Genomic DNA, 22,885 nt, shown 5'->3' on the forward strand with positions numbered 1-22,885 from the left:
AGACCTGCAATTCTGATGCACCTTTTGGGTTAATCACCTTTTGGGGTGCAATACCCGGCGTCGGATCGTGTATCCGACATCAGTCTTTTTTTTCCCACCGTTTCTCATTTTCAATCCTTTCTTGGCAAGATCAGGTCTTTTATTTCAAGACTTACTGTACTGTGAGTTACAGTGTAGTTGGTGAGGAAGTCAAGACAAGCGACCATGTCTTCGCCGGAAAAGACTGCCGAGGCGACGGCGGCGAGTGAGCCACAGACCGCCACAGCGAATGCGCCCTCTGTGTTGGACAACGAATCAGCGGCTGTAGACATTGAGAAGAGTTTCGCAGCTTGGGTATGTGTCTTTGGGAGCTTTTTGTTTTTGATGCCCACATATGGTAAATACAGCGCCACTTTAGCCCTATTGCCCGTCATTGACGTCGTCTAGGCATGATGCAGTCTGTCGGAACGTTTCAGTCTTACCTCGAGTTAAATCAGCTCTCCGATTACTCAGCCGGCGATATTGGCTGGATTCCTGGCATGTACATGTTTGTGTCAATGCTTGTCGCCATTCAGGTTGGCTCCTTTCTTGACCAGCGCGGTCCTTTCGCTATGAGTATTGTTGGGGGAGGCGGCATCGTTATTATGTTCGTTCTGCTAGCTGAGTGCAAACAGTACTGGCACTTTATGCTGTGCTTTGGAATCTTCGGTGGGCTATCGACTGCTATTGCTGGCACTATCCCCGTAGCAGTGGTCGCAAAGCTCTTTTCTCGGAAGCGCGGTTTCGCTATCGGAATAGCTCTCACTGGCTCATCGACGGGAACAGTGATCTTCCCCATTATGCTTCGATCACTGCTCCCAAAGCTGGGTTGGAGCTGGTCAATGAGAATACTTGCCTTCGTCATCCTCGGTATCTTCACTCTCGGAACAATCTGCTTCATTCCTTACCGTCGGCTTGTGAAGCTCGTCAACATGCCGATAGCCAAGAAAGGCGGTCTCTCTCTTCTCAACTTCTCTGCCTTCCGATCTGTGGCTTTTACCCTGGTTTGTGTGATGTTCTTCGCTACTCAGTTCGTTCTTTATGGAATCGGCGGCCTGTTGCCGACTTTTGCGATTCAGGCTGGCTTGACAGCCGAAACTGGCTATACACTAGTTTCCATCATCGGCGGTGCTTCGGCTTTCGGTCGTGTCATACCAGGTTTGATTGGCGACAAGCTAGGCCATTACAATGTTTTGATATTTATGATGGCTTTGACGTTGGTCTTTATGGGTACACTCTTCGTCCCCTTTGGCGACAACAGCGTCGTGCTCTACGTGTTCACAGGCATCTGGGGTTTTTGTTCCGGGGGTTTCTTATCTATAACTCCAGGTAAGAGTCGTCTCCAGTGATAAGAAAAGCATCACTAACAATTTTAGTATGTGTCGGCAAGACATGCGAGCCAAAAGATTACGGACGATATTATGGTATGATCCCTGGCTTGCTTTAGATATTGCCTCGCTAACCAGTTTACAGGAACCATGAATTTTGTCATCAGCTTCTCTTTACTTATTGCCATTCCAAGTAGCGGCACAATGATAGACAAGATGGGAACTCAAGCTCTGAGCGGCTTCTTGATGGGAGTTCTAGCTCTCGGTCTCGGTTGCTTGTTTGCATCACGCGCCGTCCTAGCAGGAAACTGGTTTAGAATCAAGACCAAAATTTAAAACGGGTGCAGGGACACATCAGAGAAGAGACAACTTTAGACATTAAAATGGCGTATGGATATATTATAAGCTCGAGTTTCAACATCATGGGCCTTGACTCAAGTTTCTTGTATCAGTCCACGGAACAGAAACTTCTAAACCCGAGTCTACAATGGTGCTCTCCTTCGTTGCGGCAATGTTAGTGCCCGAGGCTCCAAGGTAATATTATCACGAGCCTCAACCTCTCCCGACACATTCCGATCCGTGTCTCCTTCATTTAGGAGGAAAAGCGCCAGCTCAGGTCGAAGTTTACTGACATCAAACGTTGTGATATAACCCTGTCGCTCTCCAGTTTTATTTGCATCACAGAATGCATCGACCGGGAAAAGCCAAAAGCCAAAGGCTGGCCTCACAACCTTGGTTATGTCTTCATCCCGAGATTCTGTGGGTTCCGAAGCTGCAACTCTCTCTATTTGTGGTTCTTGAGAAGGCCATGCACTTCCAGGCTTTGCTGCCCATCCATTACCTTCACATTGCAACCAATCCTCGGCATCCCTGAGGTTACAAATAGTTCGACGAGGATTGAAGGCAAGTAAAAGACGGTATCGTTCTTCACGTGGTCTTACTTCTATCCTTTCTAGAACTTGTAGCCATGAGTCATATAAACGCTTGGGATTGCGGATGTGAAGATGGCTCAGATCGTCTTCGACAGTGCGAGGATCAAGCCCAATACGTATCGAAGCTGTGTGGCGTAGCGTGAATGGGAACTGACCTTTCGAAGAACGTCTTGCGGATTGTTGGCCATTCATTTTCACCACCAATCATTTGCCGAACAGATTCCTGGATAGAAATCAACCAAACTTCATCAAGACCACTGATGATTTCTTTGAATATCCTCATCTTTGAGGATTCGATTTCGGATGGCCTCATTGCGTGGAGACCGGATGGACGTCCTCCCAGCTGATTGCTACAGAGTGCAATATTTCTGATACCAACGTTACGTGGATCATGCTTTGTCTTTAAATCGCACACAAAGTCCACGGTAGCCATCGTGTCCTCCTGTATTTGAAGAAAGTCATATTCAGGGTTGATATAGGTCGTTCCAGAAGTCCAAAGGCCATAGTTGTCTTCTCTGTCCGCAAACCAACAGGGGAGACGGACCCTATGAAAAGACAGCGCTACCTCTTTAGATTCTGTATTGACTCTGAGAAGCTTGCTGAGGAGTCTGTGGCCGTCGACAACGGGATAGTAGGTTGGATCACTCCTCCCAGGTTCTAGCGGAGGAAAGTGAATACCATTCCTATTGCGGTTTCCGCAAAATCCGGCGTGCGAACGGAGAAAGATCTTGATGATTCTTTGGTGTCGGAGAGCCCATGTCCATATTGAAACTCGTATCTCTGCTGGGAGTGAGGGGAACAGGGTGAATGAGGATGGCCCTGCAACTTTAGCCCCTCGGTTGAAGATTTCTGAATGACTCTGAGATATTGTATAATATGTGCAAGATATAACCTCTCAAAAGAAGCGGCGTAGGGGAGGATGTTGGCAGTGGAGGATGCTGAGAGTCGTAAGATTGCTGACAGTCATTCACGCGGACGGCCGGACAAGGGTCCCGCGGGAAGGCCTTGGGCCGTGGCGCAGCCAAGCACGGATGACAGCAAGAGTACGGTTTTGGCAGCTGTTAACTGTTGTCTACCAATCACAATTATGCTCGTGTAATTGATCTAGACCAGTTAGTCCAAAGGATGCAAGGAGTCGGCAGGGGTATAGCCAGCTGAGGAGAAGATGTTTTTTGGTCAAAACATGATGGGTCGAAGCGATCAAGAGCGTAAAGATCGAAAGGTTAATGTATAGTCTATCATAACATGGTATAAAACGATTCGCTACGTCAAAGATAATCACGACCCAAAGCACCCCAGCCTCTAGCCCTCCCCCTCACAAGCCCCATATCGTCCATGTTGAGGATTCCAATACCATTGTCTATCAACACCCTCCACGCGATATCCCTCACATTCGGTGGCTTTGAAGGCGTATCCCAGTACCGCGCCAACAGGCCCCGAGCCTTGGCCTGCTCAATCTGCGTCAACGCCATGTCAAGTTCTCTTGACGGCGGTGTATCCAGTACGCGCTGGAAGTTTGATCTATAGAGAATAGCGTTCTCAAATCTCGTTGAAGCAAAGTATGAGTTGGAGCGGTTGAATTTGTATGTAGGAGGGTTTGTTGAGAAGTCATCGTCCATTGAGACGAGGCGCTCAAGCTTGGCGTCCCAGAAAATGTCGCGATGTGTAGAGTTCATAGCCAGAACGGACTCGAAGGGAGTGTTTCCGGTTCCGACTACAGTGAGAGGGCGGATGATTCTCTCTGTGCCGTTCCAGTATGTCAAGTAGCCGAGGTCTCTCAATGGCTGGAGCTGGGCGTTTAACGCATCGAATGTTTCCGGACCAGCTGTTTTGAGATCAACGAGGAGCGTGACGGTTTGTTTGGGCGCCATTTCGAAAAAGCCTTGCCAGTCATCAATCTTCACTCCCGCGTTCCGTGCCTCCAACATGCGCTGCAGGGGCTTCAGGTACAAGCCCTGTAACGTTCGGTGAGGATTCACACTCAATCGCGAATGCGCAACGAAAAGGTTGCCATGTCGTAGATGAACATCTGCTTCGATGCTGATACACCCAGAGCCGAGGGCTTCAAACAGTGGGATATGCCGTGTGTAATCATTGTGCGAGTGGATCGGCACAGGACGAGCGCTTCGGAGGAATGATTGATGATTATCGTCCCAAATTTCGGGACTGTCGTGACTGAGGTGGCCGAATCGTAAATCGTAGGGATCGTTTGGTATACGGACCATTCCCGTGCCGAGGCGGGTGATGTAGATTAACTGGCTGATGGACCTGCATACCCATGAGCAAGGACCCTGAAAATGTTTGGCGAATGACTTACAGTATGAGCAACAAACCCGTAGCATACTTGAGCCAATTGGTCCTGATGTGTCGCACAAAAATGACCCTGGGAGGATGTCTCCTCACAATAACCTCCTCCGATGAGCTCGCATCATTGTAAGTAAGCCTTGACTCCATGATATATCCCTCGCTCAGAGTCTACAGTCTCTCAAATGCGAGGAACGAAAAAGAGGGGTCCAACGGGGTGATAATTATACCCACCACGGCCATCTCAACAGCGCTACCGAGTTTCAAGGGATTTAGTGGTTAGGCACTTTTTCTCGGGTGCTACCCGACCAGGTTAGTTGCGGTGGGCAGGTTTACGCTTCCACCAATAGAAGCGGCCGAGATTGGTCGAGACACGTTCTGGACCTAAGGACCTGACAACGCCGCGGGTTTTCTCATGTCACGATAGTGCCATTTTGGCGCTACCGTTATACGGCTGCGCCTTTTGACAAGCGTAAGCACGGCACGGTTTATGTGACGGGATAGGGGCCATGGAAGTGGCTTTTTTCTCGTTGGTGATTGAGTTTGCTGGACGCGTCAACGGCGGATGGAAGGATTCGAGGCAACAGAATAAACATCAGGGAGTTTTTGGAAAAGGTACTTGAGCCTCAGCTGAGACAACGTGGTTTAGACGAGTATTCTCGGAGGTTTCTGTTTCAAGCTGCTCACACTAGACACGTTAGAATCATGTTTTTGTTGGTGCAGCTCCCGGGAATTCGGCACAACGGCCTCTACGTTTGGAACTTTGACCTCCGACTCGGACCCGGAGTTGCATTGCACTCAGTCGGAGCGCCAGTTTTCCGTCGGCAATTGGGCTTGTACGTCACGTCTCTGAGTATGTTTGACGTTTAACTTTAATTGACAGCATCACAAAGCTTCTCTCGTCGACATGGAAGAAGAAATGATCCTTCTCCTTCGTCTGTGATGACCCTGCAGGGCTGTGCTCGTAAATCGCTAAGTTCGCCCAAGTGGGGCCACCCATGTAGCACATCATGGCTGTCACGGCTTTGGATTTATTTATACGAAAGCTTATTAGAGATTGGTCCGCCCGCGGAATGCGTCGTGTCAATCTGTGAAAGGGATGCTTGGAAAAGACTTTGCGGCTACGTCATCTCTGCTATGCAACGTCGTGATGTAATTTTACGCGTCTCGATCTCGCTCTTTCATTTCCTGTTTCGGCCTGGCTCACTTGAGCCGTCGAAGCAAGTCATGCCAGCTTTATTCTCTGTGAGATCTTGTGGAACCGGAGACTTTGATATCATGTCAAGATAAAGAAAGTGATTAGAGCCAGGTCCATCACCTGCTCAAGACAAGACGAAACACTTTATGAAATGCCGCTGGCATGCAGAATATATCGTATGTTGACCTTGTTGAAATAGCTAGGAACATTGAACATGGGACACAAAGGTGGCAGTCCCAAATTTTAATTCGAGATATGCCAGTATCCTGTTTTACGTGATTATGTCTTTCTCATCAAGTATTGGACTGGCTTCACAGTATCATGTATGAGACCAGCTCTGATGTTGTTTCGGAGCAAAGCATGAAGCTTTGACTTACCCTGTAGAGCTGTCCTTGCGGCGGAGTCAGTGGCAAGGCCAATGTGGTCTAGACTCCACGGAAATTAGTTTCTCCATTTCTTGCGTGATAGTCTAGAACAGCGAAAAATATCTCAGGCGTTGAACGGACTCATGCAAAGCGTTGAGCTAAAGAGTCATGGTCTGATCACCTGCCATTTCCTATCACGAGTAAATTGGATCGAACCCCATCTATCATCTGGAGTACCCCAGACCCCAGCCCATACAGAACCTCGGCTTGTTATCTTATCTGATCGGATCAGGAAGAATAAAGATGCGAGATGTCCGTCGGAGTTTATGCCGTTCTCGGCGTCATTGTTGACAATCTTTTGGAGACGAGATCGCGGCACAGTTCAAGCACAGAAGTGTCAGAAATTACAAGAAAATAGTAACAAATATTCCGACATACTTCAGACCACAGAAATCTAATATTGCACGTTGTCATGACCTCTTTCATCATCTATCAACGACCGACATACCGAGGCACCCTCTAATAGCGTCGTCGTCATGGTCCACTTTTTAAAAGAGCCGAGGTATCCAAGTCTTAGCCTCATCGATTTTCCGACATCGCTTGGACCGAGCGACGCCCCATAAAGTTCAAACTCCCCTTAATCTAAACATTCCATCATCAACCTCTTCTCCTCCCTCTCTCCAAAATCCGGGGTAAACCACATCTACACCAACAATGCCTCCGCAAAATCCAGACTGGGTCAAGGCCCTCAAGCCCTCCGGCCCCCAAGGTTCAGAGCTTCTGGCCCAAGAACGCGCCAAGTCTGACATCAACGTGGACCAACTGGCAGAGTTCCTCTTCACAAAAGAAGTCCTCGAGAGGAACGACAAGATTCTCAAGCTTCTCCAGGCTGATCCTGTTTTTGACAAGGAGCAGAACTACTTCAGGGGACGAACAGATAGACTTGAGGCTGCGCTTGCTAGAGGTAAGGCTTTGAGGAGATTATCTGTGAAGCACAACTGGAATGATGAGGAGCATCACGCTGCCAACGATCTCATCAGCGAGCCTACGCCTTATGGTCTTCATGCCACTATGTTCTTGAAGACGCTTGAGGAGCAGGGTACACCGGCGCAGCATAAGCTTTTCCTCGAGAAGGCGAGAAACTATGAGATCATCGGATGCTACGCCCAAACTGAATTGGGTCATGGTTCTAATGTTCGAGGTCTCGAGACCACTGCTACTTGGAACCACGAGGACAAGACCTTTACTATTCACTCGCCTCACCTCACAGCCTCAAAGTGGTGGATTGGTTCTCTGGGCAAGGCTGCCAACCACGCTGTCGTCGTCGCGCAGCTTATCCTTAATGGCAAGCCTTACGGCCCTCATCCCTTCGTCGTCCCCATTCGCGACATGAAGACCCATGAGCCTCTTCCCGATATCCACGTTGGTGATATCGGTCCCAAGTTCGGTTACAACACCATGGACAACGGCTTCCTGCTCTTCAACAATGTCAAGATCCCTCACGTCAACATGCTGAACCGCTTCTCTGGCGTTGACCCCGAGACCGGAAAGTACATCCGTCCTTCGAACCCAGCTCTCATTTACGGAACCTTGACTTTCATCCGATCATCAATCGTCTTCCAGTCGGGATCCGTTCTTGCTCGTGGTGTCACTATCGCTACGCGTTACTGTGCTGTTCGCCGACAGTTCCAGGATCGTGATGCTGACGCTAGCGAGACTGGCGAGAACCAGGTTCTCAACTACACAATGGTTCAGCACCGCCTTCTCCCTCTTCTCGCTTCTTCATATGCGCTGTTCTTCACTGGCCGCGCTATGATTAACCTCTACAACGCCAACCAGAAGCGCATGGCTCAACGCCGTGATGCTGGCGACGCTAAGCGTAAGCCTGGCCCTGAGGAGCTCAGCCCCGGCAGCGATCACCTTGCTGATCTCCACGCCATCTCCTGCTCTCTCAAGGCTTTTGCCTCCACCACCGCTGCTGAGGGTCTGGAAGTCTGCCGTCGCGCTTGTGGTGGCCACGGCTACTCCGCCTTCTCCGGTATTGGCAGCTGGTACGCTGATTATCTTCCTACTGTCACATGGGAGGGTGACAACTACATGCTTACCCAGCAAGTTGCCCGATATCTCCTCAAGTCTGCTCGTGCTGTTCTTGCCGGCAAGGCTCCCGATAACGGTATCTCGCGTATTTTCAAAGAGTTCATCCGCCGACAGGACATCGGTGCTGCTTTCGACGTCCTCGACAGTGATCAAGACCTCGTTGATGCTTTCGCATGGCGTGTGTCTTTTCTGACCTTCGAGGCTCTTAAGCATCGTGATGAGGAGAAGCAATCCTGGAACAGCCTCCTCATCGACTTCTGGCGTCTGTCTACCGCGTACGCTCAGTACCAAGTCGTCAAGAACTTCCACGAAGCTCTCCAAGACGAAGCCACCAAGAAGTCCCTCGACCCCAACACCCTCGCCATCATGCACAAGCTCTTCGAGCTCTTCGCTCTGCATAACCTCCAGAGCTCCGCCTCCGAGTTCTTCACCAGCGCCGCCACAACAGTGCGCCAAATCCAGCTCGCTCGCACAAAGCGAACCCTCTCCCTACTCGATGAGATCCGACCTCACGCTGTCAGACTCGTCGATGCTTGGTCATTCCCTGATTGGCAACTTGACAGTGCCCTTGGTCGTTACGACGGCAAGGTCTACGAGGACTTGTTCCATCGTGCTTCTGAGGTCAACCCTGTCAACGATATTGTGTTTGATCCTTATCCTGAGTCAGATGTGCTGTTCCGTAAGAATGGCAGTGGCCCTAAGGCGAAGTTGTAAGAGAGCGCTTGATACCTGTACTCTAAAATAGTATTACCTAGTCTTTTGTATTGTTATTTATATATAGATAGAAGAATATTGGCCTGCTTATGCTTATTTTCGATCCTTGTTAGTGTATGATGATCTTGTCTATGCCGTGTAAGATTGGTCTTGGCGATCATCTCCGTGGACATCTCCGTGGAATAAGTGTGAGGAGCTGTCAGCTTGCTGTCCGCGGAGCTGAGCCTCTGCACGGTCTTAGTATATCGGCCAATCAAATGTACAGTGTATTTGCTATACTGGGACTCAAGACTTGTATAAATGCTTTTCGATTCTCTTGCTACGATTGGAAGCCACATACTAACACATACTCTTTACCTCTTTCGCCATTTTCATTATATTCAATATGCGTCGAACCATTTTCTCCATTGCTGCTGCAGCGCTACTGTCGCTGGTGCAAGGCAAGCTTCAGTACTTGTAACTATCCAAAGCTTTGATACTAACAGACTCCAGCCCAAAACAACACTGCTCGTAACATGACCGAGCCCGAGATCATGGAGTTCCTTGAAGGAATAGCCGATGGATTCCGGATCTGGCCCGAAGCACCTCTGTACCATCGCCCCGACGAGTTGAACCTCGAGTACGAAACCGTGACATTCCCATCAGAGGATGGCGTGCCTCTGGAGGGATGGTTCTTCCCATGCAATGGATCCGACAAGATCATCATCATGAATCATCCTCGCCTCTTCAACAGAGCTGGTCTTCCATCCCATATCGAACCATGGAACTCGTTGACTGCTCCATTGGGAAACAACATCGACGTCAACTTCATCCCCGACTACAAGATCCTTCACGACGCTGGATACAACGTGCTTACCCATGACTTCCGAAACTACGGCATGAGTGGAAGGGGCAATAATGTTCTCTACTCTGGAGGACGTTATGAATCTTACGATGTCATTGGTGCCCTTCGCTATGTCCGTAAGCGCAATGACACCAAGGACATGACCATCGGCCTATTTCCAAGATGCATGGGTGGAAGCGCAACCTTTTTCGCCATGGGAAAACACCCCGAAGAATTCAACGACATCCGGACCATTGTCTTTCCTCAGCCTATCTCAGCCAACATGAGCAGTCGGGTAACTCTTCAAGCTGCTGGCATCGACCTTGACTACCTCAAAGAACTAGACGATATGGTCTACTGGAGAACATCTCTTCACTTGGAAGAGTACTCTCCTATCCCTTGGGCCAGGAACGTCAAAATCCCGACATACATGTTCCAGGTTCGCAATGATCTTGCGACTCATTGGTCGGATGTTCAGGATGTCTTTGATGCTATTTCTGCTAAGGATAAGGAGCTTTTCTGGATTAATGGAACGACTCGAAGATGGGACGGTTACTTGCACTTTCAACGTCACCCCGAAGCGATCCTCAAGTGGCTTGAGCGGTGGATGAACTAAATTCTGAATGCTTGTGATTTTGAACTCAAAATTATTTCTACAGTTGCTGTATTACTCTAGGTAGTATCTGTTCTCTATATAGATAGTCATACATATTAGTCAAGGCACACAGTGTCTAGTAAGATCCTTGAATTCAATGCAAATTGCTGTATCAGTGAGAGCGATGATTATGCTATGCTACCTAATGTTCTGCATCCAGCGTCTGTGAAACTCAACATTCGTTTCACTGTACTATCGCTTCACTCAGTTTACTGGCTATTCCCCACATAGCTTAGTTTCGGCTAGGACGGGATGACATCGCGAATTTGACTGGTTCGTTGCCACCGCATTTACACAACAGCAGAAATGCTACTAATTATAGCACGACTGAGCTCCAGGCAACTCTCCCCCAACATATTTTATGCACCGTCATCCTTCAAACCCCAGGCGAAATCAACAACTCCTCACTCCTCAACTTCAGCATCCTGGATCAACTGCAACACAATGGCCACCGACAGACAGCCTGAGATTATCTTGTACGATCTTGCATGTATCAAGAACACATGCTTCTCGCCTGTCGTTTGGAAGATCCGTTTGATGCTCAACTACAAGGACATTCCATACAAGACCATCTTCCTCGAATTCCCCGATATTGAGCTAAAGCTCAGGGAGCTGTAAGTTAATCGACGATTGAATCAATTAACTCCTTGATCCGCTTGAGTCACGAGCTGACAAACGAAACCAGCGGCCTGGAGTCTCATGATTCCAGCTCAGGCTCCCCTCGTTATACAGTCCCAACAATCCACCATGTGCCCACTGGTAGATACATCATGAACTCACCCGCCATCGCCGAATTTCTCGAGTCAGTCTATCCCGACCCTCCACTCCCCTTGAGCTCTGAGCTTGGTCGCGAGATTGAGACCAAGGCCCGCGGCGCCGTCGGTCCTGCATTCCGCATCTCCGTCACGCCACGCGAGAACCTCATCCTCTCGCCACGAGCTCAAGAGTATTTTCGAGCCAAGAATGAATCTCGAATGGGATGCAAGCTGGAAGACTTGATGGACCCAGAGAAGGAGGAGAAGACTTGGTTAGGTGTTGCCGACAAGATGAGCGAGCTGAGTGATTTGATGTTAACGAACAAGGACAAAGGGCCATTCCTGCTGGGTGAGAAGCCGAGTTACACTGATTTTTTCATTGCTGCCTCGCTCCAATCGGCGAGAACTATTGACGAAGAGATCTTTCAGCGCTGTACTGTATATCCTGGTTTTAAGGCTATCTATAAGGCTTGCATTCCTTGGATGCAGAAGAAGCATTAATTAATAGTCCAAGCTTGTAAAATCTTAATGAGATAAACTTAATATAAAATACTTAATATTCTTTTAATAGTATTCTTTTAATAATATTATTTTAATAGTATTGTTTTAATAGTATTGTTTTAATAATATTATTTTAGTAATATTATCTTTATAGTATTGCTTTAATAGTATTATCTTTATAGTATTATCTTTATAGTATTATTTTCTTAATGTTTAATAGTATTTATATAACTAACTACTTTAAGTTATTTTACTTAAATTAATACTTATTTACTGGTGTAACAGCATCCCTGCCCTCTAGAACTGCTATAACATTCTCCATAGCCAGCCTCTCAAACCCAATCGATGTATCAAGTGCACCACCAGCAGTATGACACGTCAAAGTCGCATTCCTCATCTTCTTCAGCCTCGAATTCGGTCTCGGCTCATCCTCAAATACATCCAAGCCGACTGCAAACAAGTGTCCTGAATCCATAGCGTCAGCCACAGCCTCTTCGTCTACCAAGCTCCCGCGCGCAACATTCACCAGCCGTGATCCTTTTTTCATCTTCAAAATTTCCTCCCGACCGAGGATCTTCTTCCCGCCTGCGCCTGGTGCAGCTATGACGATGCAGTCGGCGATGGCGAGCATATCTTCCAACTTGGGATAGTTTGTTGCTTCGATAGCTGCCTCTTGCTCTGGGGATTTGGGGAAGGGGTCGTAGTATGCAATACACATGCCGAGAGCCTTGTAAGTCTTGACAGCAATCTGGTAGCCAATGTTGCCAAGACCAATTACCCCCAGTGTATGACCGCGAGGGTTGAATGCTGTAAGTTGCGTATGAGCATGTGCATCTCGAAAGTCCTCTTCACTGCCTCTCGCAGCCATGTTACTCCACTGCATATTTCTAAAGACAGAGATGATATGGTAAAGGGCCATGTCAGAAACAGCCTCTGTCGAAGCAGCTGCTCCGTTACAATAGAGGATACCGTTTTCGGCCATAATGTCAACATCAGCCCAGTCATATCCAGCACCAGCTGATGCGTAGACCTTCATGGACTTGGGCAAGAGTGGAATCAGCTCTTTGTCCCAGCGTCCCATTTCCCCGCCTGTGATCCAAAAGGGTCGCATGACAGCTTGAAAATCGCCCCATTTGTTCTGGCGGAGAGCTTCGAGGAAAGGACCCCGTTGGCGTTCTTCCGCTGAGGGGCGGATGATGATGAATTTTGACTCGAGCTGTTTGTAGAGAGCGTGGTTGTACTTGATTGGGTCTCCAATATGGAGGATTATAGGCTTATTGGCTGAAGGCATGGTGAGATCTAAAGAGGCAATGTCTGAAGGTTGGGATATGGTGCTAAAGAGAGTCTTCCCGTGTTTTGTCAAAGAAGGTATATAAACGACACCAACACAAGAACGTAACAGTCATCTGTGGATTAATATCGATCTTCCTTCCGAGTTCTCCATATTCCCCGCGTCTTACTTCTCACTTTTTCCTCTCATGCAGGTCGGATGTCGCCATTACTACCTGAGCATAACCAATACGAAGCGTTCATCCCCTCGGCTCGGCTACGCGCAACAAACGACCCTTCTAGTGCATCTCACTCATCGGATAACGGCTCGGAATGTTGTTGAATTGGTTCAAGTCGAAGATCTACATGATTCATGGGGTTACGTTGCAAGGTTCATTTCCCCGCTCGTCTTGGTTTCCCCAGACTAACTCCCCCATACCCCAGGTTCTAGTCAGACAAATCTCGGCAAGAAATGCGAAGACTAGTCTGAGCAGGTTGAACAAGTCAATAAATACATGTGAAGAGGTCTCTCAATTTTGTTATTTATCAGCGTAGTTTTGTGATCATTTTATTACCGGTTGTCTGTCATCATGGCTGATGTCAAAGAGACAGGCGAGGAACTCCATCTGGAGACTCTTGGTGGAGAGACAGCTCACATCGAGGACCGCGGCACCAAAGAGAAAGCTCTCGTTCGAAGAATCGACAAGAGAATGATGCCACTGATGATGCTTCTCTGTGAGTACTGACTGCCTGGATCACATCAACAACAGCTGACATGTCCTTTCAAGATATTCTCAATTACCTCGACAGAAATAACATCGCTACGGCCCGTCTCGGTAATTTCGAAGAAGACATCGGTCTTGTGGCCGAGCAATACAACACCGTCATCAGCATCTTTTTCGTGGGTTACATCCTGACTCAGGTACCCACTAACATGATCCTAAACAAGATGCGACCGTCGATCTTTTTGGTATGTTTACGAGTCAAGTGTTCTGTAGGCATGATATACAACGATGCTAACTTCAACTGGTAGCCTTGTATTATGGTCTGTTGGGCTACTGTTAGTGCTTGTACGGGTGCTGTGCAGAGCTATCATGGGATGATTGCTCTGAGATTCATCCTTGGATTTGTGGAGGCACCTTTCTTTCGTAAGTTTATCGCTTGAACACTGCTCATTGAATTAACTGGTGCAGCTGGTGCTTTGTTCTTGTTCAGTTCATGGTATACCAAGAAAGAACTTGCAGTTCGTATCTCGGTTCTTTATGCAGCTGGTCAGATGGCTGGTGCATTCGGCGGTCTTCTCGGAAGTGCTATCATGGCTGGCATGGACGGCAAAGCTGGTTTAGCCAACTGGCGATGGCTCTGTATGCCCCCCTCACTAATCTCCTATATCTAGACTAACAACTGTGTAGTCATCATCGAAGGCTGCGCTACTTATCCCGCAGCCATCGTCACATACTTCGTCGTCCCAGACTACCCGGCTACAACAGCATGGCTCAGCGACGAAGAACGCCGCATCGCAGTTCTTCGAATGGCCGAAGATGCCAGTAAGGAAGACGATCGAGCTGATGTATCAGCTTGGGAGGGTGCTAGAATGGCATTCACTGATCCTGCGCTTTACATGATCTGGATCATGCAGCTTGGTCTCAACACAGCAGCCGCCTTTACAAACTTCTTCCCTACTATTGTCAAGACGCTGGGTTATAGCTCGACTATCACTCTTCTGCTTTCTGCGCCACCGTATGTCTTTGCGGCGGCGCTGGGTATCACGAACTCTTGGCATAGCGATCGTGTTAATGAGCGATGGCTACATGTTGTTTGGCCACAGATATTCTGCAGTATTGGGTTCATCATCTCAGCTGTGACTCTCAACACGGCTGCTCGATACATCTCGACATTCATGATGATGTCAGTCTATGGATCCTTTGGCTGCATCTTGTCTTGGGTGTCTTCGTCTTTACCGCGTCCATCCACAAAGCGTGCTATCTCATACGCTGTTGTTAACGCGGGTTCGAATCTTGCGTCTATCTACGCATCATACTTCTATTTTCCGTCTCAAGGCCCGCGATATTGGCAAGCAAACGTCGCTAACGTAGCGTTCAGTGGTCTTTGCATTGCTATGGCGACTATTCTGAGATTCTTCCTGGCGAGGAGAAATAAGAAGCTGGACAAGGCGAGGGAGCATGATCTTCAGCATGAGGGTACTTTGAGTGGTAGTGAAACAAGGCTGCTTACTGAGAAGTGGCAGTGCGGAACTGAGTATGTTTTTACACTGTAGATGAGCTAACGTCGATGGAGTATAAGACAAGCCAATCGGCCTCTATCGTCTTCTAATTTTGAATGGGCACTAAAGTCACCACTCCATTGACTTTCTAAGATATTGCCGAGAAAAGATTATCATCATGCCAGCCATGCCGCCCTCTCGATGCCGGATACTTACGCCTGCTAAATAAGGCTTACTGGCAAAGAGTTTAGGCTCTATTGGCGATTCATTCCGTTACCAGCACTATAGAAGACCACAGAAGACATTCCGTTGTAATAAGACCTAAAATAACCATCAATCTCCTGATCGTGATGGACTTTCCTGGTGCTACAGATAAGGGACGAAAGAGTATTAACCGTCTTTCATTACCTCACTCAGTGCACTGGAATGTTCCACCCTGACTTGGACCATTCTGTTGGAACCTTGCACAATTGAAACACGAACTGTCTTTAGCCCCAACATCCTTACATAGACCATAGAACAAGTTTCCGTCGATCTTGCCAAAAATACTTTGTAGCTACCGCAATATTAGAAGACTGTCAGTATTCAAAGTTATATACGCACAAAAAGTCCTTGAAATCTTGGCCCTGCACCGCTGTCACGTCTAAGCCAGGGCTGTTTAGATGTCGCATCATAACTTGCTGGACCTGCCGCAAACAGTTAAACACTATAGTACATAACGAGTAAACTTCTTGAACTGACCGTAGACAAAGCTGTACGAGTCACCGCATGACCTAGCAACGAGCGATGTTTTGGTATCGTCGAGAGCCCCGTCAGTTTTTGTCTGGCAGGCGCAGTAGTCATAACTAGCCGCAGTGGCAAGGGATCTGATTTGGATACATAAGTAGGAAGTCTTTCAGCTTTTTTTTAGAACACTACTTACAAGAAACAGTTGATAGCCAAGGCCAATTCTTTTGTAGGTAGCATCATGGTGGTTGGTTGAACAAAGTTGGCTCTGTACTTATTTGTGAATTGCAAAAAAGAAAGAAATTATTCTCAAGAAAGATTTGGGGCTCGGATGAATATAAATACTTCTTTAGTTATGAATAAACTACCATTAACATTCTGGAATAACAGGCTAAGTGCCGAGCACTGACAAGATTTGTAATCGGTAGTTTTTGCATTACAGTAATACCCCTGTAGGGTTTATAATACATGTCTCCTCGTGTATGCGGCCTAAACTTAAACAGATGCTATACGAGGACGAAGGAGAACTTAAACACATGCTATACGCGGACCGTGGAGAAGACATTTCCCCAATGAGACTCATAGCTACAGAGACGAACATCAAGATGCGCTTTGATAGACTCGGGAACACGGAACCCCGAGCCAACGTCGCTGTAAATCATTGCCTCTTCTCGAAGCGTAGAAGCCATAAAGTTTAAACTATTTAAATAAAAACCGCGTATTAAACCAGTGAATCGTGAAACTTTGATGGCCAATGAGCAACTACCAGATGGTAGACAAGATATCCGAACCATCCGCGCCATTTCAAGTATATATGAGATGAGAAATTGGCGGGCGCAGGGCTAAGAGCTGTAAACTTTGTTGATCTGAAGTTACGAGTCTGCAGAATTATATAAACACCGCCTCATCCTCTTGGTGAAGACTTCCACTTCATTCTTGAGTACGCAAACCTTCACGTCAGTAATCAACATCAAATCCACCCGTATCCCCAGCCAATATGAGGCCTGATCTGTACATTTTGTGGTTTGCCGCTGCATCTGTCCCTGTGTCAGGACGAACCATTTATTCTGAAGAGTCCGTATAAAAATACCTCGCACTCAGCTCTTTTGCTGACTACAATTAGGCTTGGGTCTGATCTCTCAGCAAATGCTGCGCATCCTCAATCAGACCGTTTTGGCCTTGAGAAGCGACAATTTAGGCAGCATAGAGTAAGGGTCAACTGGATCGTCACCCTGGCTCAAGCAACCGACCTTATCTTGAATGTTTTTGTACAAACCGACTCGAACGGACGTGTCTCTATTGTTCCAGAGCAAGTGAATCTAGGTTGGATTCTGAGTAACCCTCAGGCAACTGGCGGTTCCAACGAGTATGCCTCTATGCTGAGCATCGTTCGACCTTGGGGAAGGGCTACTGCCCAAATTTTCTGGAATGCAGTGACGGGGTCCTGGATTGGTGTTGTGAGTGACGGTGTTGTGAACGAGAGGGGTCAAGAGATGCAACATTCTTTAAACTGGTGCAGCTGAGTAGACGTTAGATGTTCCTTGCAACGTTATACATATATTTATATACATCCCGCATATAACAAGGCAACTAACTGCTGGGTTCAGCTTGAGTGGAACTTTCATGACAACCTCTTGTCGCATGTAATAATATTTCGACACTTACACGTATTAGCAAATGCAGAAGTGACCGGCCTGGGCTGACAAAAAGCCGGGAGGAAAGGCAATTGTAGGGCGTAGATACTAGTATAGAATGTCAGATTTTCGATCGACTCGCCTGTTGTGTGCTACTTCTTTTATCCTTCTGCCACTATGACCGTTTCATGATCGAGGAGATGGGATCTGTAGCTAAACGGGTGAAAGCAGAACGAGACTGAGGGAGAAAGTTTTGGTCTTGATAGCAAGTGCCATCTACTGAACGCCAAAACAAGCAGTTCATACCACTTAAGCTGGAAAAAGCTCAAGAGGCAATAACGAAACAACACGATGAACTTCACCAAAAGCAGCAAAAGGTTCTATGCCGTATAGCAGAAGAGGATGAAAAGTACCCAACGCTAGCGGGTAATAGATTGAGAAGGTGGTTTTAGCTGATTGGAGACTTGGAACGAGCGCCGGATATTGAGGATGCGATACCGGATGGTGCCGAGGTCATCGCCGTTGATGATGGAGCTACCGACACCGATCACACCGACCAGCTCGAAAACTGCCATGAGACATTGTTCCATTGGAGTTTACTGCAGTCAAATATTCAGGTACATTAAATCGAGGCGCGACACTCAGGGGTAGAGAAGAGAGCCGTGAAAGATAAGTAATTAGTGACTACTTTACTGGAAACCTGTCTGCGTGATGAAGCCCCATGTGGAGCATGGTTCGATTGACTCGTAACGGTGCCAAGAGAGTTGCGACGCTCTTTGTGCTAGCCATGGGCTGATGGAAGCGTAACGATGAATTCTCTAGAGCCAACGGAACTAAATTGGAGGCCACTTCATGTGTAAATACTTAGTCGAATGGCAGTCTGTCGTTTTGCGACTCATTGGTTCAGAGGCGGATATCGCATCAGCTCAGGCACCCGCCTCACAATTGCCTCAAGTGGCTCAACCTCCGTCATGCCTAGACTTCGCTGCTATCACGAACCAATCACGGTGTCTGCCTTATCACTCGACTTCTTAAATAATCCGAACCCCCACAAGTTGAGAAGGCTAAGAAATGGTATTTATCGGGTATCTGTCTATTGATCTGGGGATGGGTAGTGCCGTGCTTAGCTATTTGTCCCCGCAATGTTGTTGCGGGGTGCATATCGAGAAGTTCAAACGCTTCCGCCAGAACAGCTCCAGTTCCAGCGCTGAATAGTTGGTGAATAGGCTATTGTTTCTATCGCACATGCTTCAGAACTGGGTATCAAGCGTCACATGTCGTGAAATTAGTATTACCAACCATGACATGATGGTTGGGCCTCGAACAAGAGACGATCTGAACTCTTCTCAGCAGTGCGTTACGGTGCACGTTAATGCCTCGGCTGTTCCCGGTATTATTTTTACTGCTGACATGCACAGCGCTGACAAGCGACAAAGGCTCTGTACGATAAGAGCAAAACCAGGCACAGGTTGTACTGCATGCCGAGTGTCGTAGGTTGCATTCTTTCCGAAAATCCATCTCCTCATCAGATCACAAAAGAACCCTGTATCTCGGCGCTCGAATCTCGATAACCATTTGCTTTTTCCCTCGAATACCAAGAGACATCATCTCATATTTATACCTGATACCAATAATTCGTCTCATACGATGAGCATCAGAACATGAGCATCAGACGTTGCTTAACCTTGTCGATTAAGCTTAAAATGTTTAAATGAGCACGGCTAAGGCGGAATTGCCAGACTTGGCACACCTTACGCTATGAGGCGATCGCTGTGGGGAGGAGGAGAGGCCGCCAGCGCCTCGTCGTACTGGAGGGCCAATACTTGGCCTGGACAGACACCGCTATGATCTCATGTTGCTTGGCTTGGCATCGGCTCATGATCAGAATTCACTTTGCGTGTGACGTTGCGTGGCTCTAACCTCAGAAAGCCCACTTGGACGCTTTTTTACTGCCGGGCGGCGGGTGAAAAATTTATACCGACTATGAAAGCTGGCTGATCCTCAAGCCTTTTCACAGTCTTGACCTTTGGTGTTTCTTCATTCCAATCAAACTTGAACACAACAACTACTCTTATTACATATTACTTGCATTGATCAACGTATCAGTTATGGGTGTCCGTATCGCTACGCAACAAGACATCCCCGCGTTGAAGGAGATCATCCTCAGCGGGCTGTCAAATGATTCTGTCTGGCTGTACTGCTACCCCTCAGCAGGCCGTTCAGAAGCTGCCTCAAATCATGTCGAGACGGTTCTGAAGAGGATCATTGACGACAACAGCAAGAATTGGCATTGCTACGTAGTCGATGCTCCCAAGACTCACGACCCCGTGTCCCTTGCGATCATCCAGTCGCTTCACCAGAACGAAGACGATGGAAAGGGCGTCACCGAACAGATCCAGCGAGGTAACCCACTTTTCTGCTCGTTTCAGTGATGAAAATTCGCTAACCTTAAATTTTACAGTGTTTGGGCTGTCGGAAGACCCCAGCAACGGCGAGAGCAAGACGGCAAAGAGAATTGCCGCACTGCAATCAGGCATCACGCAGACTCAGCAGACGTACCTCGCCCGCTACGACCAAGTTATGTTCCTCCATGCCGTCATCACGCATCCCCACCACAAGCGCCAAGGGTACGCCAAGACGCTCTCCAAGCAAACCCTGCAGGTAGCGCGTCAGAAGGGCGCCGTCGTTGCAGCCCTCGCCAGCCCCTTCAGCGGCTACGTCTTCTACTCGGGCACCAGCTTCTCCAACTGCGGCCGCACAAAGGTCGAGACCGACAACGACATCGAGAATCTCGAGCTGCAGATCATGGTCTGCACCCCGCCCAAGCCCCTCGAGCAGAGGAGGAGCTCCATCATGGACTTTTGGGGAGGGGCTAAGAAGGCCTCGCCCGCCGGGAGCAGACGTGAGTCGCTGGACCAGGGTCAGGGTGCCACTGGCGAGAGGCGGAGCTCGTTCTTGGATATGTTTAGCTTTGGTGGCCCCAAGACTCCCTCTGCTGTTGATGATGATACCCGCAGAAAGTCTCACGCCTAGATGAGGGACAGCAAGATTTTTGTTTGAAGTTTATTATATGGATCGCCATAGAACAGGTCTTTTCTTATGTACTTACCAACGAGCCACGATCTCAATACGATTACAGTCCCAAATCCACAATCAGTGTCAGCAAAAATACAGTGGTGGACCGTGCGTGACTGTACTGATTTCCAGGGCTCAATCATGCATTTTGCGTATGCATGACAGCGCATAATCAGCAACTTTTCGCCAATCGCCGTCAAGGCTTACGCAGCTTCAAAAAATTTATCAACTGCTGTCGCTCTCCAGAGGCTGGCATTGTTGTACGGTCTCTGATAATTAGATAGTTGGGCTATTCACATTTCGTAGTAAAAGGCGGCTTCTTGTTGGGCCTGCTCATTATCGCGTGCGACTTGAGAATTATGGTTAACTAAAAAGGTCAGATGAAAGAAACAATAGTGATGGAGGAAGGAATAAACGGAGATGTTGATGAAGAAAAGAAACAATGCTCTGACATGTCACCAAAGATATGACTGCTCGATCAGATAAATTTCAGCCAGATCAGTGACCGTCAACGATCAGCCTTAGGCGACATCACATCACAATAAGTATCTGAGGGAAGAGTTGAGGGAAAGGGGCGGAGGTAGTAACAAGGAAGAACCCTTGGGTGAGAAAGACGGCTGTGCAGGCATAACACCCGCAACTGTTATTGAAGAGTAGATAGAAGCGTAGAGCGGGATATTGGGAGAAAGGAAAATGTTCAACTTCCCTTGCACTTGATGTCAGTCATCCCACGAATGTAGTGTATGATACACCAGTCCCACAGCCTTCCAGGAAGCAAATCAATCAGCCCTTTGTAAAGGAACTGATACCAGTGACCGACAACAACACTCCGGCGACTACCGACTCTCGCAATGATTGCTCTAGCAAGAGTGCTGTCCGTTTGACCCATGCATCTCGACACCCGTACACACAAGGCCTCAACATCGTAGCCATCGAGTTTCATTTCCAGAGCCGAGGACTCTGTCATTCTAGAAAGGAATGAACGGCTTGCTGAGGCTGAGATCTTGAGTGGGATGCCTTTGTCGCTTAGAGAGGTGACGTTTATGATGAGAGACGGGGCGTTGCCAATGAGGGTAGGAAGAAGAGCCCGAAAGAGCTGTATGGGATAGAGAGCGTCCGAGTTGATGTGTTTCCAGATAGACTTTTCATTCTCATCGAGGATCCGTCCAAGGTCTGTATGCTTGGCCTCTGCATTCGCACAGTTAACCAAGACTGTCAAGTTAAGCTTGGACAGCTCGTTCTTTATAGCCTCAAGGTCAAGTTTACGTTCTAGCTTCCAATCCCCGTAGCTCTTCCTATACCAGAACTCTTTAGTCCCAAGGACTGTCGGATCTGCGACGAGAATTTTGAAATTCCGGTCGGGGAACTCCTCATGCATCCGCATCATGGCAGCTAGCAGATCCTGTTCCACCCGGCCATGGAGCACAACGTTGAATCCTTTCCTTGCGAACTCGCGCACAATCTCATATCCAATTCCACCAGAAGCTCCAGTTACTAGAGCCCATGCGGCCGACCCATCGGGAGATACGTGGTTATAGCGGTGGAGTTCACTGCGGTGAAGGCAGTATGTGTAGAAAGAGAAGGATGCACAGAGAACCCATGTGACAAATCTTGCAGTGCCAACGAGAGCGAGGAAGGTTATGATCTCCTTTTTGAATGCACGTAGGTAATGAAAGTAGTCGATCGTTGCGAGCTGCGCCAGGTTGTCGGCTAGTAACTCGAAATAGAGAGTTGGGAGACTTTGGTAAAAGCTGGCGTTCATTTTGCCGGAGAGTTTGAGGGTTTGCTGATGTTTGGTCTAGGAGGGTAGAATACGGCGGCCCTATACATACATGTAGGGCAATGTGGGGCTTTGCTTTACGATTGCGTATTAAACTTCACTGCGGATTGTGCGAGAAGAAAGGAGGCCGAATTGCATGCGCGTAGGTTTGCCATCCTAGAGAGTGACGAATCTTCGCAGTGACTCGAGCTTACTACAAATGACGGTACAGCCTATTGAGAAGAGCAAAGGAGCCTCAAATATTCCTGTAGGTTCTGAAAGGTCTTGAACCCCGCGCCAAGTCAGGTGAGATAGGCAGCTGAAGCTTTATTAACAGGTGATGCCTCGAAAGATAGTGATCTGCCTGATGTGCAAGGTTGTTAATATCTATCATGGCTTCTGGCTTCAGGCAGCCGTGACGTGTAGAAGAGCAAAATTCAATTTTCCTTTGATTCAACTCGTTGTGATACGTTTAAGCTTTGATACAGTAACTCAAACTTTCTGGAGT

The 22,885-nt window shown here is 47.9% G+C and overlaps 11 protein-coding genes; 7 read left to right on the forward strand and 4 right to left on the reverse strand.

Moving 5' to 3' along the window:
* Nucleotides 1–204: 204 nt before the first annotated feature.
* FFUJ_14632 (related to monocarboxylate transporter 2) lies at nucleotides 205–1,682 on the forward strand (the record flags this gene model as incomplete). XM_023576588.1 has 4 exons in its annotated part: nucleotides 205–376; nucleotides 427–1,347; nucleotides 1,395–1,442; nucleotides 1,492–1,682. 4 exons carry the CDS (start codon nucleotides 205–207, stop codon nucleotides 1,680–1,682), a joined length of 1,332 nt encoding a protein of 443 aa, XP_023429742.1.
* Nucleotides 1,683–2,381: 699 nt separating this feature from the next.
* Nucleotides 2,382–4,732, reverse strand: FFUJ_14634 (uncharacterized protein; the record flags this gene model as incomplete). XM_023576589.1 has 3 exons in its annotated part: nucleotides 2,382–3,137; nucleotides 3,598–4,546; nucleotides 4,596–4,732. 3 exons carry the CDS (start codon nucleotides 4,730–4,732, stop codon nucleotides 2,382–2,384), a joined length of 1,842 nt encoding a protein of 613 aa, XP_023429944.1.
* A 2,127-nt stretch (nucleotides 4,733–6,859) lies between these two features.
* On the forward strand, nucleotides 6,860–8,956 carry FFUJ_14635 (related to POX1-acyl-CoA oxidase; the record flags this gene model as incomplete). The annotated part of the gene is made up of 1 exon (XM_023576590.1): nucleotides 6,860–8,956. The coding sequence occupies one exon, from the start codon at nucleotides 6,860–6,862 to the stop codon at nucleotides 8,954–8,956; it is 2,097 nt and encodes a 698-aa protein (XP_023430019.1).
* Nucleotides 8,957–9,471: 515 nt separating this feature from the next.
* On the forward strand, nucleotides 9,472–10,395 carry FFUJ_14636 (gibberellin synthesis family protein; the record flags this gene model as incomplete). The annotated part of the gene is made up of 1 exon (XM_023576591.1): nucleotides 9,472–10,395. The coding sequence occupies one exon, from the start codon at nucleotides 9,472–9,474 to the stop codon at nucleotides 10,393–10,395; it is 924 nt and encodes a 307-aa protein (XP_023430020.1).
* Nucleotides 10,396–10,878: 483 nt separating this feature from the next.
* FFUJ_14637 (related to putative glutathione S-transferase) lies at nucleotides 10,879–11,690 on the forward strand (the record flags this gene model as incomplete). XM_023576592.1 has 2 exons in its annotated part: nucleotides 10,879–11,048; nucleotides 11,120–11,690. 2 exons carry the CDS (start codon nucleotides 10,879–10,881, stop codon nucleotides 11,688–11,690), a joined length of 741 nt encoding a protein of 246 aa, XP_023430021.1.
* Nucleotides 11,691–11,949: 259 nt separating this feature from the next.
* Nucleotides 11,950–12,981, reverse strand: FFUJ_14638 (related to D-mandelate dehydrogenase; the record flags this gene model as incomplete). Its single annotated transcript, XM_023576593.1, has 1 exon — nucleotides 11,950–12,981. The coding sequence occupies one exon, from the start codon at nucleotides 12,979–12,981 to the stop codon at nucleotides 11,950–11,952; it is 1,032 nt and encodes a 343-aa protein (XP_023429743.1).
* A 568-nt stretch (nucleotides 12,982–13,549) lies between these two features.
* FFUJ_14639 (related to allantoate permease) lies at nucleotides 13,550–15,237 on the forward strand (the record flags this gene model as incomplete). XM_023576594.1 has 5 exons in its annotated part: nucleotides 13,550–13,694; nucleotides 13,748–13,929; nucleotides 13,993–14,107; nucleotides 14,153–14,323; nucleotides 14,372–15,237. 5 exons carry the CDS (start codon nucleotides 13,550–13,552, stop codon nucleotides 15,235–15,237), a joined length of 1,479 nt encoding a protein of 492 aa, XP_023429744.1.
* Nucleotides 15,238–15,592: 355 nt separating this feature from the next.
* Nucleotides 15,593–16,152, reverse strand: FFUJ_14914 (uncharacterized protein; the record flags this gene model as incomplete). XM_023576596.1 has 4 exons in its annotated part: nucleotides 15,593–15,739; nucleotides 15,787–15,869; nucleotides 15,925–16,049; nucleotides 16,106–16,152. The coding sequence occupies 4 exons, from the start codon at nucleotides 16,150–16,152 to the stop codon at nucleotides 15,593–15,595; spliced, it is 402 nt and encodes a 133-aa protein (XP_023430022.1).
* A 754-nt stretch (nucleotides 16,153–16,906) lies between these two features.
* On the forward strand, nucleotides 16,907–17,432 carry FFUJ_14640 (uncharacterized protein; the record flags this gene model as incomplete). XM_023576597.1 has 2 exons in its annotated part: nucleotides 16,907–16,983; nucleotides 17,033–17,432. The coding sequence occupies 2 exons, from the start codon at nucleotides 16,907–16,909 to the stop codon at nucleotides 17,430–17,432; spliced, it is 477 nt and encodes a 158-aa protein (XP_023429945.1).
* Nucleotides 17,433–19,651: 2,219 nt separating this feature from the next.
* FFUJ_14641 (uncharacterized protein) lies at nucleotides 19,652–20,576 on the forward strand (the record flags this gene model as incomplete). XM_023576598.1 has 2 exons in its annotated part: nucleotides 19,652–19,946; nucleotides 20,005–20,576. 2 exons carry the CDS (start codon nucleotides 19,652–19,654, stop codon nucleotides 20,574–20,576), a joined length of 867 nt encoding a protein of 288 aa, XP_023429745.1.
* Nucleotides 20,577–21,315: 739 nt separating this feature from the next.
* On the reverse strand, nucleotides 21,316–22,380 carry FFUJ_14642 (uncharacterized protein; the record flags this gene model as incomplete). Its single annotated transcript, XM_023576599.1, has 1 exon — nucleotides 21,316–22,380. The coding sequence occupies one exon, from the start codon at nucleotides 22,378–22,380 to the stop codon at nucleotides 21,316–21,318; it is 1,065 nt and encodes a 354-aa protein (XP_023429746.1).
* Nucleotides 22,381–22,885: the final 505 nt, after the last annotated feature.

The sequence above is a fragment of the Fusarium fujikuroi genome, chromosome FFUJ_chr04, assembly GCF_900079805.1.
Source record: "Fusarium fujikuroi IMI 58289 draft genome, chromosome FFUJ_chr04".
NCBI classification, from domain to species: domain Eukaryota; kingdom Fungi; phylum Ascomycota; class Sordariomycetes; order Hypocreales; family Nectriaceae; genus Fusarium; species Fusarium fujikuroi.